General features: G+C 33.5%; 2 protein-coding genes and 1 long non-coding RNA gene across 4 annotated transcripts; 2 read left to right on the forward strand and 1 right to left on the reverse strand.

Moving 5' to 3' along the window:
* LOC145608180 (heavy metal-associated isoprenylated plant protein 9-like) lies at positions 1–3,470 on the forward strand. 2 transcript variants are annotated; one of them, XM_081663790.1, is made up of 5 exons: positions 1–239; positions 363–546; positions 1,939–2,051; positions 2,420–2,510; positions 2,850–3,470. In XM_081663790.1, exons 1-5 carry the CDS (start codon positions 219–221, stop codon positions 3,272–3,274), a joined length of 834 nt encoding a protein of 277 aa, XP_081519916.1. In that variant the 5' UTR covers positions 1–218; the 3' UTR covers positions 3,275–3,470. The 2 variants fall into 2 exon arrangements, with proteins under 2 accessions (XP_081519916.1, XP_081519915.1); XM_081663789.1 differs by having other exon boundaries at positions 2–239; positions 1,939–2,111.
* A 4,545-nt stretch (positions 3,471–8,015) lies between these two features.
* LOC145606780 (uncharacterized) lies at positions 8,016–8,649 on the forward strand. The gene is made up of 2 exons (XR_014105432.1): positions 8,016–8,114; positions 8,495–8,649. It is a non-coding gene; the product is annotated as an uncharacterized LOC145606780 (long non-coding RNA).
* Positions 8,650–12,982: 4,333 nt separating this feature from the next.
* LOC145609204 (U-box domain-containing protein 35-like) lies at positions 12,983–16,678 on the reverse strand. Its single transcript, XM_081664747.1, has 9 exons — positions 16,492–16,678; positions 16,242–16,363; positions 16,036–16,157; positions 15,702–15,904; positions 14,916–15,244; positions 14,682–14,783; positions 14,156–14,584; positions 13,315–14,070; positions 12,983–13,189 (listed from the first exon to the last, which is right to left on the reverse strand). Exons 1-9 carry the CDS (start codon positions 16,661–16,663, stop codon positions 12,989–12,991), a joined length of 2,436 nt encoding a protein of 811 aa, XP_081520873.1. The 5' UTR covers positions 16,664–16,678; the 3' UTR covers positions 12,983–12,988.
* Between the last annotated feature and the right edge of the window lie 2,536 nt (positions 16,679–19,214).

Genomic DNA, 19,214 nt, shown 5'->3' on the forward strand with positions numbered 1-19,214 from the left:
AAATTCTCAACATCACCTCACAATAATCCCCGCACCAAAATTCATCATCATATTCGTCATCATATTTGTCACCAAATTCTTCTCCCTACCTTTATCTATATATTTGTGTAATTAGAGAGCACCGCCTTATTCTGCTTATAAATCTTTCTACAATTCCCAATAATCCACTAAATTTTCATATTACAAGATTCTGAATTATATTTCTGATTGACCAATCAATGGGTGAAAAAGCTAAGCCAGTAAGTGTGTAATGATCAATATGATTGGTGTTATTGTTTAATATAATTCCAATGTTATTGGAAATGGGTTTTGTTATTTGATGATTATAATGTTGTTTGTATTAATGAATATGATTGGTTTAGGAAGAACAAGCTCCAGCAAAGGAGAAGAAAAAGGATAGCCCACCACCACCGCCACCGACTAAGGAAGAAAAGAAGGGAGAAGAACCACCCCAACCACCACCGCTGACGCCTTTGGTTTTTGATGTGGAATTGCATTGTTTAGGATGTGCTGCGAAAATTAAGAAATCCATCGAGAGTATTAGAGGTCTATTATTTCTCTTCTTCTTGTTGTCACTTAGGTTAATATAAATAGAACAGTATAAATCGTGTAGGGTTATAATCTATATACTACATCCGTTTTGAATTACTTGCAACTTTAAACTTGACACAGGTTTAAAGACAAAATTTCATAATAGTTGTTTAATGAATTAAAGATAGATGATTAAGTAAGGTAGGAAAGAGAAAGTAAAGATATGAATAAATTAATCACCACCAATAGCACCCACACACCACCGTCGGCCAACAGCAGCCACCTCGTCAGTGGCGGTTCCGGGAATTTTTCTTATGTTTTCGGAGTCCAAACACATATAATAAAATCAAGTAACATAATATATAATACAAGTTAAAATTAATAATTTGGGTGTGCACATGTTAATTTAACGAAAAAAAAACAATTTAAAATTAATTACAATTGAGCTCATTAAGTCTTCATATTTTAATGTTTGAAGAAGAAAATATTTTTTTTTTTGGTGTTCCACCCGGTTCACTTTTTAGGCTAATCCGGATTCGAGGATTAGTTTTGGGTGGTTAAGTTCCAGTCCCCTACCAATTGTTGTTGCGGGGGATCGAACACGGGTCCTCCCTACCAAGTGTAGTCTCAATCACCACTGCACCAATACTTAATTTGTAAGAAGAAAATAATTTTAAGTATTGGGATTATCAATTTATCACCTTATTAACCACCAAGTTACTAAAGCAGATTTTAAAAAAACAAAATAAAGGGTGCAGGGGGTTTCGAACCTATGACCACTGCTAAAAAATACCGAGCAGCTACGTACCAATAGGCTGCAGGGAATAGCAATACAGTGTAGCGCATAGTTATGGATATAACCGGTATTTGTTTTTTTTTTTTAAATTAAACTGATCAGATTTTTTCAGGATCCAGCAGCCACTAAACCCATACTAGAACCGCCATTGCACCTCGAAAACACCGGGAAATTCCTGGTGAGAAACAAATTTGTTTCTCATAATGACATTTTCGTGAATAAATCAACAACATTTTCATTATCGTGGGCTCCACAATTGAATAAAGTTGTTGATTTATTTACGAAAATGTCATGTGAGAAACACCATGAGAAATTGGGGCATACTGGAAAACACCCACCTCACACCCTGAAACCACCCCATCTCAATCTAAACCACCCTCAAACCACCTGCACACATACGAACATCCCCCGAAATCACCCCCTCTTAGATCCAAAAAACCCATAAACTACTCCCTCTGCTCACTTGAAAACCCCAAAAACCACCCCCTCTTAGCGCAAACAACCTCAGAACAACCACCCCCTTAGATTGTTTGACAAACTGTAACTGTTAGCTGTGAAAGTTGATCATACTAATAACTTAATAAGTCGTAATTTTCTTGTTATGTAAGCAGGAGTTGAAAGCGTAGCAACAGACACGGATCAAAATCAGGTAACCGTAAAAGGTGCGGTGGACCCACAAGCCATATGCAATAAAATAACGGATGAAAACAAGAGAACGGCAAAGGTATTGTCACCTTTACCTGCAAAAGAGGGTGAACCCATGCCAGAAGTTGTCACTTCACAGGTGATTTTCATGGCATGCATACCTAACTAACTACAATCATTATTACATTCTTTTTGTTTAACACGTTCGCGTGTGTATTAGAGACCACTTGAACGAAGGATGTGGAGTTGGCTTGATGGTAGCACTCCCATCTCGTAACCTCGAGGTTACGGGATCGATCCTTACCCCCAACATATGATGGAATTTCCCCTGCCCCCCGTTGTACCCGCCCTTGTGGCTCATATGAATCAAAAAAAAAAAAAAAAGACCACTTGAACGGAATAATGAAATGTTTATTTATTTACTTATTAAATTACCTCTTTGTACAGGTTAGTGGATTGACTACAGTGGTGCTTAGTGTAAACATCAACTGTGAAGGATGTGCTGTTCAACTCAAGAAGACAATACTTAAAATGAAAGGTACATTATTTATGAATATGCAAGCCATTATAACTAATTTTACACTTCATTTTTTTGAGCACGATATTAATCAAATATCATGTAAAGTCTTTTTTTAGTTCTACAAAGTTAACGAACGGTATTCTTTCAAAGAAAAAAAAAAAAAAGTTAACGGTATAATTATAATTATTAAAAATAATTCCTGTGTTTTCTACAACATTTTTGTCAATCTTTCTGATCATGTCATCACTGATTCACCCATAAATAAAATTTTTATAAAAAAGTTGAGTAGAAGAAGATGAGACAGACTTATGTTTTAGATAAACGAGCTTAGATTGATACTGTATTTTATAATTGCAGGAGTACACACAGTAGAAACTGATCTAAGTGGTGGGAAGGTCACAGTAACAGGCACAATGGACGCAGACAAGTTGGTAGAGTATGTGTATAAATGCACCAAGAAGACAGCCACAATAGTCCCACAACCCGAACCTGAGAAACCGGCTGAAGAGCCTCCCAAGGCCAAGGAGGCGGATAAGAAGCCATCGAAAGACCGTAAGAAATTAAAAGAAAACAATCCGCCAACAAGGGCGGGTGAGAAGACACCCGAGGAGCGTAATAAGCACAAGAAATTAAAAGAAAACAATCCGCCACAATATAGGTTGCCACGTGTCCCATTCTTATCATCACCGATCTATATTAATTTTTCCCTCCAAGTATTTATCCCTTCATTTATTGTAATATTTGCTATAGTTGGATATATTTATATAAACTACTTCCGTTAATTATATTGAGCAACAAAGGAACTATTTGTGAGATATAAAATATTCCATTGTTACACATAATAATTAACGAGTATCTGTATCCTTATCAAATTAGATCTCTTAATTAATGTACTTAATTGATCAATAGTAAAAAAAACACTTGTATTTTGTAATTCTCCTCTTCACCTATATGAAGCTATGTTCTTTCAAAAATAAATGTTTACTTATGTCTCTTGGTTGGTTCTATCAGTAATATGTTAAGTGATGCTACTGTATAGAAGTTAGTTATATTTGTTACTGATATTACTGATATTTTTAAAAGTCTATTAGTAATATCAGTAAAATCAATAATTACCAATAATCACCCTTTAATAACTCATGCACGGGTACACTCTAGTTTTTAAAAGTCTATCAGTAATATCAGTAATTTATTATATCAGTAATATGTTAAGTTTGAAAGTGTTATGTTATGATAAGACTTTGCAAACTTAATATCAGTAATATGTTAAGGGTTATGATAAGACTTAGCATTTAAGGGAGAAAGTCAAATGCTGAATTAATAATCATACTAAGCTTGAATTAAAATAATTTGAGATGGAATTTAAGCTAAACAAGTGTGTGGGTCGGGCGATGCCCCGTGTTGCTAGTTTGTACTTGTTGGTTTCAAGTTTAAGCCTTGCTATAAACATTTTTTAGTTGCCAAACTCAATCATTACATAATGAAAACAAATACCAATGACCTTATCTAAGTTATTTATAATTTTATTGAATAATAAAACACAATTAATTATTGGCTAAGATGGTAAAACTTAAAACTTAAGACTTAAGACTTGTTGGTCTTGAGTTCAAGTCTTGTTATAAGCATTTTTTAGATGCAAAACATGACATGTCACATGTCGCACATATGGCTGACATGTCGAAATTAAAAGAGGTGACACGTGGAACATAGTCTGTTTTAGGAACGCTTTTTAATATATAAGTATAAATTCTACTTAATAAACTAATCAAGAAATTGCGTGACTGACCAGCAAATCCTCCCCTATAAATACGAGCAACTAGAGTCATACAATACACACCTCAAAATACAATTCAAGTAAAAAAACAAGATAGTGTAAGTACAATAATGGCTTCTCGTCGTAGCTCATTCAATTTCTTGGTGTTATGCCTCGTGTTTTTTCTCATTTCCAACATGGGTAAGTGATAGACGGGCCTGGGCCACACCCGTCACAATTGTCCACTTTATACGACCAAGGAGGTTCCACCTCAAAACTATATGGCAATGAGGGGAGTAGCCCCTTAGCCTTATAAAGTGGACACAACTTTCTTCTTTCTTCAATGTGGGATACACATCCCAATATTTCTCTTTCAATGTGGGACAACACTTTCACTCACATGTGGGTTTGCTCATGGGCTCAACAGTAAGTCGTAATAAGTTTATCTTTTGTTCAAGTACTTATATTTCAACATTTGTATGTATTGTACTTCATCCGTTTCAGAATAATTAACATATTAGACCTTGTTTCTCTATTCATATAGGTTTTTTTTTAAAGAAAAAAAAGATCTCTATTCATATAGTTATCTATATCATAATAGCAACGAAATTTATTAATAAAATATGTTATTAGCTACATAGGTATTGATATAAAGTTTCATAATAAATTTTTTATATAGTTTACATTAGTATTTCATTATCTAAAAACAAAGTAAAATTAGTGAATCAACATGTGTGCAAAGTTTGACAGTGCCATTTATTATGAGACAGAGTGAGCAATAGTTCAAAAATATGATAAAAGTTTGCAAAATTCGACCTTGAAAGTCAAAAGTTGCTTTTATATTAAACAGATCAAGAACGAGAGAGTTATACGTATTCTAACATAACAGACGTACATATATGTACATAAGTACATAACCTATCGATCCCCAGTCTTATGAGTTTTGAACTTGATAAGACCTCTAATTTATTCGGAATGAAATGATCTAACCATCTAAACCGTGTTCTGATCCCTAGTTCGTTCAAGTAGGCTTACATCATGTACTATATACATCACCTTGGCCACCAAGTATGTAGGAGCTAGTCATATTTCATATGAATGTATCAATGTATGTCAATATGTGTTATAGCAGCAATGAGGTAAAAGTGTTGTGGTTTAATGTAATGCAGAAGTGGAAGTGGAAGGCGTCAAGTACTGCAAGGAGTACAGCGAAAACTGGAGTGGATGGTGTGGGAGCAATTCAAAGTGCAACAAAACTTGCAAAAATTAGGAAAACGCACACAGTGGAACTTGCCACTGGGATGGTTGGGGGAAGGCTTGCTTTTGCTACTTTAAGTGCGGCTGATCATATATATATATACATGTCAATATGTCATATTTTAAAACCCTTATAATTCTCTATCGAACATTAAGGTTCAGGTTGTTATGTCATTGTGTGTGTGCGTGCGTGTGAAAAATAAGTAAGGATGTAAAGTGACATTTTATTTGTGAGACAAATGATGTATATGTTGTTCTCTTGTATTTCTACAAGATATGTGTGTCTGTACATTGATATATTTGATTTTTCGATATTGGTGGTTGATGTTATATACCGTATCTTTAAATATTGGTGGTTTATGATAAGCTATTTAAGCTGCATTGATAATAGATCGTCTGAAATTACTTTTTGTAATATTGTACGGAGTATTATGTTCTTGACTAATTACCCTTTGATCTGAGTACGTCCTAATAGGCTAATATTACTTGTTAAGATGTTATCTATAGCTCAAGTAGAAGCCTTCAATTGATTGGAATATACAGTCTCCGTTTTTTTTTTCATCACTTGCAAGTGCATGGAGTTTTAGGTGAATGAATTAATATTGTGAGTGGATGAATAATTTATTATGGTAAAAGTAATGTGGGGAATATGAAAGTGAAAGTATGTGAGAGAGTTGTGAGGACCATGAGATAGAAAAATAATAAACTAATTTGAGTGGGGTTTAAAGTAAGAGAGAGAATTGATAAAATATAGTGTAAAGTAACTGTATATAGAAGTGATGCAAAAAAAAAAAAAAACACCGATAAAAGGAAAGTGATGCAAATAAAAAAAAAACGGAGGGAGTATGAGGTATAAATAGATGTCAATTTATGACTCGATCTGCAAACCCGATCCAAAACCGACCTGTACGGGGTCTTGAACACAATTTTTTTACTTGAAATCCAATTCAACTCGTAAATTTGTGGGTCAAACTCGAACCTAGAGACCAGCTGTTATGGGGTTTTTTTTTTAAATTTATTATTTATTTGAAAAAGAAACCTAATTCTTTGATCGAGTGTTTGATCATTTTTCCACCATCCTTGCATCTTACGACATTCATTTCTCTTTCTCATCAATCTATCTCATACAACTTTCTCTCAAATCCAAACCAATTACCATTGCTCGACCAAGACCAATTGCATCTGCATAACCCACATCACCGTCATGCCACCGACTATAAAGCAGCTACCAACTGCTATTAGATGGTTTTTAGTTTGAATTTTGTATCGCCAATGTCTTTTACACTATATTTTTTTTTTTGAACAGTAATTAAGTAAATGTTAAATTGTATTGCATTGATAAACTTCAAATAATACTCTGTATATATTACAAAAATAGTACTCCCTCTGTATTTTATTACTTGCTCCACTTCTGCTATGCATTTGCTAATACCATATACAGCTCAGTCCCATCATGGACTAAGTTCTTGGGCGGCGCATTCTTTAACTTCTGGGTGTTGGCTCATTTGTACCCTTTTGGTAAAGGTTTGATGGGAAGAAGTAAAAAAACACCTACAATTGTGTTTGCTTGGTCTTGCTATCACAATCTCTTTGCTTTATATTGCTATAAATCCACCCTCAGCTTCTTCTCAGGGTTCAGGTGGTACAGGGTTCACATTCCCTTGATATATACTACCTCCATTAATTATTATGTGCAACAAAAGGGAATTATTTGTGATGCATAAAATATTCTTTTGTTGCACATAATAATCAACGGAGGTAGTAATTTTTTTCATGCGATTTATTTTTCATTCACATTGTTTGTGATTTTTTGATGAATTATATGTAAAATAGAACTTTTTAGTAATTTAGATTTTTTTTTTTTTAATTTTATTTGTTTGGTGCACAAACTTAAAAATTGTTGTAACAGCCCTATTAGATGATTGGTGAGTTGCTACTCCATTATTGGTTTTATGTTTTCACCAAAGTTCCATTGAAATGGTTAACTCTGAATTTGGTTAATAATTTTGGTCGTAGTAGTACCAAATGTAACATACACAATGTAAACTCATTCTTTTGTGCTCATTTGGAGTTTCTCCAAATATGAAAAGAAAACAAATTATTGCTCTTGTTGAGCACTAGAGATGCTAGATGCTAGGTGCATGAACCATGAAGTACACTTTCCCTAGCTAGTTGAGTGTAGGGCCGGCAAAAACTGACCCGACCCGAAAACACGACCCGAACCCGACCTGAAAATAGCGGGTTTGGGTTGAGATTTCTGACCCGAAAACTTAAATGGGTCGACACGAACCCGACCTGATAATTAAATGGGTTAGGTTAAGGTTGAAATTTTCAACCCGAAAATGACCCATCTAACCCGAAAAAAAAAAAAAAAGAAAAAAAAAAAAAAAAAAAAACGAACGAACAAGAAAAAACGGAAATAACTCTTAAGCCCAAGCCCAAAAATCCACCTAATAAAAGAGAAAAACCCTAAAACCCTTACATTCTCCTTCTGAAACAGGCAAACAGCCGTTTTTCTTCCTCTCTCCTTGTCTCATTGCCTCACTTGTGTCTCCTTCACTCCTTTCCTTCAGTCCTACAATCATTCTTTTAACCTTCTCCATCATCTCAAGGTAATTTTCCTCTTGAATTTATTTACATGCTTTTGGGTTTTTTTTTTCGTTTTTAACATGTTAATTTTTGTTTAATTTCGAAGTCATTTGCTGTTTATATTCGAATTCATCATCAGTTATTAATTTTTTTACATCTAGATGTTCTTAGCTTGTATTTTAATATCTAGATCTACTTGTTTGATTTGATATTTCTTATTTTAAGATGGCTATTTATGAAATTGGTGAAAATTGCATCTACTTTCTACTACTTTGTTGTAGTGTTTATGGTTTGAATTGTTTTGGAATTGAATATACATATTACTGAAAGTTGATTTTGTATTTTATATAATCTAAATTGATGACTTGAATATTTATTAATGTGTTTTTGTTATTGTTTGCAGGAAAGAACGAACAGCAAACCAGCATGTGAAGGATTTTGAGAAGTTAAAATTTTGTTGTAAATTTAAGTTTCAAATCCATTTAATTGGAAGTTTTGGTTGTAAATTTATTACATTTAAATTTATTTATGATTTACAGATTTAAAGTTGAGATTCAACTTGTATTGATTTCCTTTTGTTTTTAAGATTTTTATTGGTAATAAATTTTTCTTTAATCTACCCAAAAAAAAAAAAAATAATCAGGTTGAATAAGGTCAACTTCGGGTTGACCCGAACCCGAATAAATCAGGTTAGGGTCAAGAACTTCGACCCGAAATGCTGAACAGATCAGGTTCAGGTCAGGGGGTTTCAACCCGAACCCGAAATGACCCGAACACAAATATGACCCGACCTGATCCGTTTGCCACCCCTAGTTGAGTGGGTGAGTGACAGTTTGGTACTTAGACATTTACACATATAAGATCTATATAAAAATATACTACGTACAATCCATAGATTTATAAATAAACATATAGTACTCCGTATTTTTTTTTTTTTTTAATATGGTACAAAATACTCCGTACTAATTTAAGAATGTATGATAAAATTGGATCGAGTTATTATTGCATTGCTAAATTATGCTTTATATTTCCATTTTAAGGGCATGTTCTCTTCAGCTTAATTTTAGTTCAGTTCAGTATTCAATTCAGTTCAGTAAATGAGAACAGGCCAAGTTTCCTAGCTACTTAGGGCTTGTTCACATTTACCGAACTGAACTGATTGGAACTGAACTGATCTGAGTTGAGCTGAAATGAATATTTTATAAGAGAGGGAAATTAGGAGCTGAACTAAACAGAACAGAACAGAACTGATTGGAGCTGAACTAAATTGAACTAAAATTAAGTAAATGTGAACAGACCCTTATTTACAACATATGATATACTATCATTTTCTTTTGAAATTTTTTGATATGAGATCTAGTAATGCTTATATTTTCTTTTGAAAGGGAAGATAAGAACTACTATTCTTTGTTTCACAAAAAAAAAAAAAAAAAAAAACCCTACTATTCTTTTTTTTTTTTATTTATTTTTTGAGGGGATTTATTTATTTACTTCGTACGAAGTATTTATTTTGAGGAAAAGTAGTATAGAACTAGACAACTAGTAAAAGTGTATAACAATAGTAATTACGTTTTTTATTTTTAATTTTATTTTATTTTATTTTATTTTTTTTTTTGGGTGAGGAATTTGAATTGATCATAATGCTGACCTTAATTAAATCATCAACAAGGACATCAACTTAATTAGTCCCATAATTGTGCTAATCTGTCATATCCCATATGTGATGCCGCTAATAAAGATTTCAAATCTTTGAATTAATGAAGTGATCATATTATTTATGTGCAAAACTTAGCTTGTTCTTATCTTTTTGTGCTTCAATATTCATATTCTGAACAGGGGGCGTCACTAGAGGAATTGACTTAGCATCTAAGGGAGAAAGTCAAATGTTGAATCAATAATTATACTAACATTGAATTAAAATAATTTGAGATGTAATTTTAGCTAAGCTCTTCTTAATATTTAATTAAATATTTAATTAAGAAATTGCGTGACTGATTAGCAGATCCTTCTCTATAAATACGAGCACCTAAAGCCATTCTATACACACCTCAAAATACAATTCTAGTTAAAAAAAAAAAAAAAAAACAAACAAACAAAAACAAAAACAAAAAAGTTCAGTGCAATGGCTTCTCGTCGTAGCTCACTCAACTTCTTGGTATTATGCCTCGTGTTTTTTCTCATTTCCAACATGGGTAAGTCTTAATAAGTTCTTGTAATAAAATAAGTCTTAATAAGTTTATTTTCGGTTTAATTACCTATTTATCTGTATTATACTTCAATAACTGACACATTGGACTTTTTTTCACTATTTTACAAAGTTTCATAATTACTTTTATATAATTTGCATTAAATTAGTATTTATTTATGTAAAATGCATCGGCATGTGTATAAAGTTTAACTAGTGTGTCACTTATTACGAGAGAGAGGGGAGCAATAAGTTCAAAAACATAACATGATACATATTATAATATATCATACACGTACATGTACATTTGTACACAATGACAACCTAGCTATATCCCCTGCATGTCTTTATAAGTTTTGAACTTGATGAGACCTCTAATTTATTCGGAACGAATTATATATAGCTAACCATCTAATTCATGTGGTTTCTTCAAAGAAAAAAAAAAAACCGTGTTCTGATCCCTAGTTCGTTCAAGTAGCCTTAGATCATGTATTATATACATCATCTTGGCCACTAAGTATGTACGAGCTAATCCTAATTAATATTACCTCCGTTACATATTATATTATTTGCAACGATTAGACATTTTTCCTCTCTAATAGTTGTGGTTTGATGTAATGCAGAAGTGGAAGTGGAAGGCGTCAAGTACTGCAAGGAGTACAGCGAAAACTGGAGTGGATGGTGTGGAAGCAGTTCGAAGTGCAATAAAACTTGCAAAAATAAGGAAAACGCACACAGTGGAACTTGCCACTGGGATGGTTGGGGAAAGGCTTGCTTTTGCTACTTCAAGTGCGGCTGATCATATACAAATATATATATATATATATATATATATATATATATATATATATATATATATATATATATATATATATATATATATATATATATGTCATATTTCAAAACACTTGCTATTTCTCTATCGAACATTTAAGATCCAGGTTGTTATGTCTTTATGCGTGCGTATGAAAAATAAATAAGGATGTAGTCATCTTCTCGTTACGACAAATGATGTATGTTGTTGTTATGTCTTTATGCGTGCGTATGAAAAATAAATAAGGATGTAGTCATCTTCTCGTTACGACAAATGATGTATGTTGTTCTCATGTAATGTGTTTCTACAAAATATGTATGTCCTGTTGATCAATTTGATTTTCCATATTGGTTTTAAAACCCAAAAAATCCATAAATGCACGTCATACATTCCAATAAATTGAAAGTTGTATTTTTTTTTTTTATAATTTTTTTTTAAAAACTTATAGCAACTTTTTGTGTGGTTAGCTAACACATGAATTACCCTGATCAGGTAATCCCTAAGACCCTAACCGACCAAGTAATCTCTAACTAAATATCCCTTGACCAACTAAGTAACCCCTAACCAAGTAACTCCTAGCTGTTTGATGATCGAGTAACCCCTAACCAAGAACCCCGACCATTTCAAAAAAAAAAAAAAATTGTGGAAAGCATATATAGACTTTGACCATTGAAATTTTTTTGTTTTTTTGTTAAAAGAAAAGTGGAAGAGACAATTTCCTCCCTTGTCCCCACCTGACTCCGCTAATATTTATCAGCTAATTAAATAGCATTATTGATATATAATAAATCATGTGAAAGTACTTTCTGTAATATTGTGCTCCGTATTATGTTCTTGACTAATAATTATCCTTTGAGTACGTTCTTCCAATGTTACTTGCTAAGATGTTGGCTATAGCTTAAGTAGAAGCCTTCAATCTGGAAGATACGAGGTATTGTCTGTGATTTTCGTCTTAATTCTCACGTCAGGTAAAGATATCATCACGTAGCAAGGATATTTCCTCAATCTTCATCATACAGCACACCATAACTAATACGACATCGAATAGAGATAAATCATCGTAGTTGATTTAGCGCCACAGACGGACTTCAGTAATCATACCAAGAAAGCATTATACAAACCATCAATTCGTGATCGAGATTTCTTCTTTGATCTTCGGAAAACAAGGAAACAGAATTGTTCACAACTGCACATCAGTGACAAATGTTGCTCTAATCCTAGCACATTGACAACAGCATTAGTATTCAAAGTACGACTTTATCTAGGACTAGGAGGGCTTGGGAATTGATCATCACCCACAATATGAATATTAGTATTCAGAAACTCAACCCTTACAAATTAAGGAAGGGATGATTGAATATATTCTTACAAAAACAAGTCATACTTCGTATATCAATGTTATTAGAGGGGTGGCGTGGCACATATACAGTTGTGGCTAGCGTGGAGGTCTCATTGCTTAGAGGGTTCTCCTGAGGTCGATCAAGTATCCCAGTCCCACTTCGGTTGTGGTGCAGTGTGCCCTGCCTTATATTCATCACCATTTGCAGCAGAGCTTAATATGAAGAGTACTATTCCAATTAATTCCTCTTTCATGTAAAAAAAATATACTTCGTATTAGATGTACAGCATATTCTACAACCTTTGTGCTTAGACATGGGATTAAAAAAAGAACCCCCTAGTTCCACAAAGATAAAGGGTTTAAACATCTACCGGGTTATGTATAAGAAGTTCTAAGAATCAGGTATCAATTACAAAGGAGCGACTGGCTACTGTACAATGACCATTTCGTTGCTGAAGTATCACAGCAAACGATCATAGTTGATTAAATCAATATGAAGGTTACAATCTGTGCAAGCAGGGCATCTACAAAATTGTAGCACTAGAATCTTCACTAATTATCAACAATTACCATTACGTATTCTTCTTTTAGACTTCCACTCAGTAATTGCATACGAAAGAGTGTGGTTTGGTATGAGGTTTTTGTTTGACAGTGGAAAATCTGTTGTTGGAGAAGTATCATTGTCTTTAAGCCACATCTCTATTGCTCTACGGTCATAAGTGTATCCGTCTGAGGCTACACAAGGGTCATCCATGATATCCTGTTACCAGAAAAGGTCAAACAACTCAATGCCAAAGTTCTGAAACCTTAGTTCTCAAAAAAGCATTGGACTAAATTTCTGAGACTGAGGTTATTAGAAAGGAAGGAAGATCAAGAGGGACATACCTTAAGTATAGGGCAGATAAAATGGCTTGGTGGTGCGACTAGGATCTTAGCAACCAAATTACGGGCCTTTTCTGCAATATCTTTCATTCTTTCAAGTGTAGGAAGAATACTTTTCAAATCTGGTCTATCTTTACGCCTCAGCTCAGCACATTGAATTCCTAGTAGAGCCATTTCAGCTGTCTCTCTCAGGGGCCATCTTCCAGCGTTTTTATCCAATATTTGCATTAAACGGCCTCCTTTTATGGCATCCTCAACCACATGGGTTATGCCAACAGCAGGTTTTGCTGTCAACAGCTGCAGAATGACCATTCCCAAAGCATAAACATCTGCTTTCATAGAGATAAGTCCTGTCCTTTGATACTCGGGATCTATGTAACAAAGTGTACCTACAGGGCTTGTATCCTTATACAAGGTCAACGTGGAAAGGGTGGATGGATCCACATTAAGCATTGTACAGAGACCAGCATCACCAATCTTGCTTACCAAATTCTGATCAAGCAAGATATTAGCTGGCTTTAGGTCACGGTGAATGATTGCTTTTGGCTTATTGTTGTGAAGAAATGCAAGGGCAGATGCGACCTCCCATGCTATTCTAAACCTCTCATACCATGGTATGGGAGGAGTGTCATTTTTTCGCAACAACCTATCTTCCAAACTTCCATTTTCCATGTATTCGTATACCAGGCAACCTTGTTCTGGACATGCCCCAAGCAGCAGCAGCAGATGAGGATGACGGATTCTACTCAAGATCTCCAACTAAAATCGAAGAAATCTAAGTCAAAACTCAATTGAAGTATTTAAATTATCTTACTGAGAAGAGTTAAAAGGGAAATAAGGGTACCTCTTGATGGAATTGCTTGCTCTCAGCGCCCTCCTTAGAGTGGAGGACCTTTATTGCCACTGTTGAGTAATGCAACTTGCATTTATACACAGATCCATATGACCCCTCTCCAATTTTAAGTTCTTCATCAAATGAGTTGGTAGCGGATACTATCTCTTCCCATGAGAATTTCTGGTAATTATACACAGGTTCTCCAAGCACATTTTTAAGTTTTTCTCTTTCCTTGACATCCCGGGCAGCCTTATGCTCTGCTTCTCTCCTCTGCATTATCTCTCTATGGGCACGTTCCCTAGCATAATCAGCTTCCCTTTTCGCAGCTTCAAATTTTTCCTTATCTACTTTTGCCAACTCTTTGGCTTTCTCCTCCTTTTCATTTATCTCCTTAAGTTTCATTGCTTCCTCATTCCGTAGCTTGCTTAGATCACCTAGCTGGTAATAGATAGAACAATATCTATAAATATTTTAATATTTGACTAGCACGGTATCAGAATTGCTAAAAAAGTTGCTCAATGTCTCAAAATCTCACCCTCCGTGTAGCATCTATTGCTTCATTTTGAGCTATAGAATACATTCCTCGTATGTGACGCAATTCAATTCTCATCTTCTCAAGCTCTAAATTGACATTCCCCTATAAAGATGCAAAATAAATTTCAGTTGCAGGACAAACAAGAACAGATATCCAATAAAATCTAGAAAAGAATTCAAATTCTCCCCTACTCTCCTAGTACACGAGGTATTCACAATAATATGAAAGGCTGACCTGTGTTACAGATGAAGCTGGTAGAGATCTTGAGGCAGATGCTTGACCACATAAAGAACTAGATATCCTGGTGGATGCTTGATCTGTGATCCAGGACTCAGTATCAGCTTCAACGGTTTTAAAAGTAGTTCTTTGACTCGTAAGTGTTCCAACACATGAAATCGAAGCATCATCTACATTCCTTGTATTAGCAGATTGAAAACTGGCAAGTTCTGCTGAAGACATCCCTGAATTATTATATCCATTTTTCACATAGGAAAGAGAATCAGGGTGCTTGAGCGACCCAATAGGAGAGGAAGAAGGAGACTCTGAATAGTTCGATCCAGGGTCTGTTAGAATTGTTTATATAGGGATTAGGGAGTTATTTTAACCAAATAAGAGTAATACTACAAATGTAAATGTAATGTTTGTCTCAAAATTAAGAAGCAACCTACCATAAGAAATCCTTAGAGATTCAACCCTTCCCAAATTAGCAAAGAGCTAGATCATTGTTTCTTTTATATTATTTTTTATATAGTAAAGATCCTTTGCATCACTAAATTCGAGTTACAAGAAATATCAGTACTTGTTTTTTAAATGACTTTATTATAAGTAACTAATTCGAGAAAAGGAAGGAGCTGGTGTGTGCGCAGTACATGTAACAAAATCCAAAAATTTGGCTCCACTAAGGGAAGGGTCTATTTCAGATACCTCACAATTCTGATTAAACTTAACACCTATAGCTTAAGATGGCATGCATTTCTTGCAGCTAGAAATTAGAGAGGGAGGTTATTATAAGTAAATTACCGAATGTGCTGTTTGTGTATCTTGATGAACTGTTGGTAGAATTAGTTGCAGTGCTTTCATGTTCTACAATGTTCCCATTCGTTTCCGTATTTGTATTTGATGGACGCAGAGCCTCTAGTTTTCCTTTTGAAACAACATAGACAGTGCAGAATTTTGGAGCACAATCTGACACCACAGATGACAGTAACTGTCCTTTGACTCTCCTGCATATTATGAGAGGAAAGTTGATTGGTTCTATTTTATGTTCGAGAGCAACAATTGGCATGTCATCAGATAGAAGAACGGAAATAAATACAGCATTTAAACCAGAATTTACAGCAATGACAGGCCATACCTTGCAAACAAGCCATTAGAAGATGCCCCTATGACAAGTTCCTTTATTCCATGTCGAGTAATCTCTGTTGCTATTCCAATTGCGACATCTTCTGATTCAATCAAGACAAGTTCAGCTTGAACCTATATAAAGCAAGGGGCAATTTAGACATATGTTCATCTATCTTACAACTTCAGGATGAAATTCCATTGAAATTTTGTGCAAACCTTTTTAGAACTGAGCAACCTTTGGAAAGGCATAATCATCTCCGTTCTTTGCCACTCTATTTCCTTTTTATAAGCGACTGCTACATCATCTCGCACTTGTGGAAGAGGGATCAAATTCCCCACTAGTAGCAATTAACCAGTCAAGAAAAAGTCTATATGAGATCATCGATATAAAAATGCTACATCTTTACCAAATTTCTATCTCAAAAACTAATTTCCAAAATGAAAGGATTGATGATGTTAAACTTACTTGGTGTAGGTACACCAGTTATCTTAGGGAATACATGGAACAACTTGAATGCAACATTTCCTTCAGGTATAAATTTCTCTATTGCCCATCGTACTATATATTTGCTTTTAGCACCCCCATTCAAGGCTATCGCAATCACACGTGAACCAGACGATCCTTTTCCTTTATCCATATTTTTGTGCTCTAATTCAGCCTAATTTACCTAACAAAAACCCTGCAAGCAACCAAAATCTTTCAGCTAAATTCATATATAGAGTATTTGGGTTCACATTATATGTCAAATACTGCATAAGTGTTGTATATTCATGTTAACTTATAGCTTGCATGATAGCTCAAAATCTTATATTCTCTCACACAGGCAATTCAACAAACATGTGATGTGCAAATTATATACCGCGACATTAAAGCTAACAAAAACATAGATTGCACCCAATATATAATCATGAATCAATCAATGGTAATTATAATTACAAGATTTCTGATTAACCAAATTACATTGATGATTTGGAAACATGGAATCACCAAAAGCCCAGTAAAATTCAGCTTTCAAATGCACAACATATAAATTCACTCAAATTTTGGTAAAATGCAAATGGGTATTATAAAATCAACAAAATTAAACAAAACCCATAATTAATACAACAAACCCAGACATCAAATTCCAACTTAAAACCCATAAATTGAAGAAATTATGAAGAAATTTACAAACCTGATCAAAATTGGAGGAATTTCTCTCTCAATAACCAAAATTTAAAAATAAAAAGTACAAGAAGATTGAAAATTAGTTTTATGATCAGACATTAGCAATAAAAAAATAAAATAAAATAAAACTCTCACTCTCCTTTGTTTTGAGAAATGAGAGAATTCTTCAAAAAATCCCCAAAAAAACGAAGATTCTGAAATGCTGAAGAATTAAACTATTAAGTAAGGAAGAATAATGACGACATTAATGACGTATTTAAGAAAAAATCTAAGCACGTCGTTCATAAAAATGCCATGAATTAATTTAATGGTTGAATGCTAATGTAAACAGGGGACAGTTGACTGTTTCATTTTTAAAAATATTTTATTAGTTTTTGGCGGGAATATTATAACGGATAACGACTAGTCTAACGGAATTTTAATTTAGTGACTAACTGCCTAGTTTCCATGCCACAACTAGTTATAAACTAGATTTTATTTTTATTTATTTCTTTGAAATGGATAAAAATTAATGGTATTAAAATGGTAATTAATTAAAAGTCAAGGACTTCTATAACATCACTATGCCTGAGTTTGTCGGAGAGTTGCCTTACTACTAATTCTAGTTTTTTTTTTTTTTTTTTTTTTTTTTTTTTTTAAATATGGAATAGGATTACAATTTAGTAGTTAGTCATCCTTATAAATATTAATTGGCTTTTAAAATTGAACAATATATAGGTTATGTTCATTTAATGGATTAGTAGAGCAATAACGAGTGTGAGACAGGTGCATTACTAAATAACGTTTAGGGTATGTTCTGTTCACCTTATTTTCACTTATTTCAGGTGTAATAAGATCAGATAAGTTCTGATCAGGTCTAATAAGTTTTAATAAGGGTTAACCAAGTACAAATTACATCTAAAATAAGTGTTAATAAGGTCTAATAAGTTCAGATAAGTTCAGGTAAGTTCAGATAAGTTAAGATAAGTTCAGATCAGTGAAAATCATTTAATTATACATGATGGACGTACATTGAGACATGTTTGGATCATATTATTCATATATATAGCTGGAAAAGCACAATCTATATATTGATTGGGCGGTTATAAAGTCATTTTTTGCTGTTAATAGTTAGTTTGGGATGCTACTTGAATACTCAGGGTGTGTTCTATTCACCTGATTTTCACTGATCTGAACTTATCTTAACTTATCTGAACTTACCTGAACTTACCTGAACTTATCTGAACTTATTAGACCTTATTAAAACTTATTTTAGATGTAATTTGTACTTGGTTAACCCTTATTAAAACTTATTAGACCTGATCTGAACTTATCTGAACTTAACTGAACTTATCTGAACTTATTACACCTAAAATAAGTGAAAATAAGGTGAACAGAACATACCCTCAATGAATGAAGTAAAAGCTAAGTTAGATTTAATTTCTTTGATTGTGATTACTAATTAGCAGATTATCAGGCAATCTTAACGATGAGCAGTTTAGCACATTCAGTTTGTTTCACGCCATCATTTTTTTAAAAATACTACGAAGTATAACATTCCAAAAGCATATTATTAATTAAAAAAGCGCTTAAGCTAAAAGGAGAGAGACTAGTGAAGTAAATTGATTACATAAAATAATTAATGTACAAGTGTATGACCCTTTTGTTTGTTAAAAAAAAATTGTTTATTGCAACAATAGTTTTATTTTTATAGTTTTTGGGAGCAATGTAACCTCTTGCATGATATGAAGTGGTCCTCAAATACTTTGATTGGGTGTTACGTGTTCAGATTTTGATTAAGCAAACACCATATCATAAAATATTAAACTACATTGTAATAATAACAATAACCTATATAGTTACACCCTCTGTCTTAAAATAAATGTCTTATTCTACTAAAAAAATCTTGTCTCTAAATAAAATTACTATTTTACCTTAATGTATTGGAAAATTTTGCCAAAAACCTCCTTATAATACAATTTTTGGTTTTTTATTTTTTACGAGAACACACCTTATATTGAATTTCAACCTTTAACTACAAA

The sequence above is a fragment of the Chenopodium album genome, chromosome 23 (assembly GCF_948465745.1).
Source record: "Chenopodium album chromosome 23, dcCheAlbu1.1, whole genome shotgun sequence".
NCBI lineage: Eukaryota > Viridiplantae > Streptophyta > Magnoliopsida > Caryophyllales > Amaranthaceae > Chenopodium > Chenopodium album.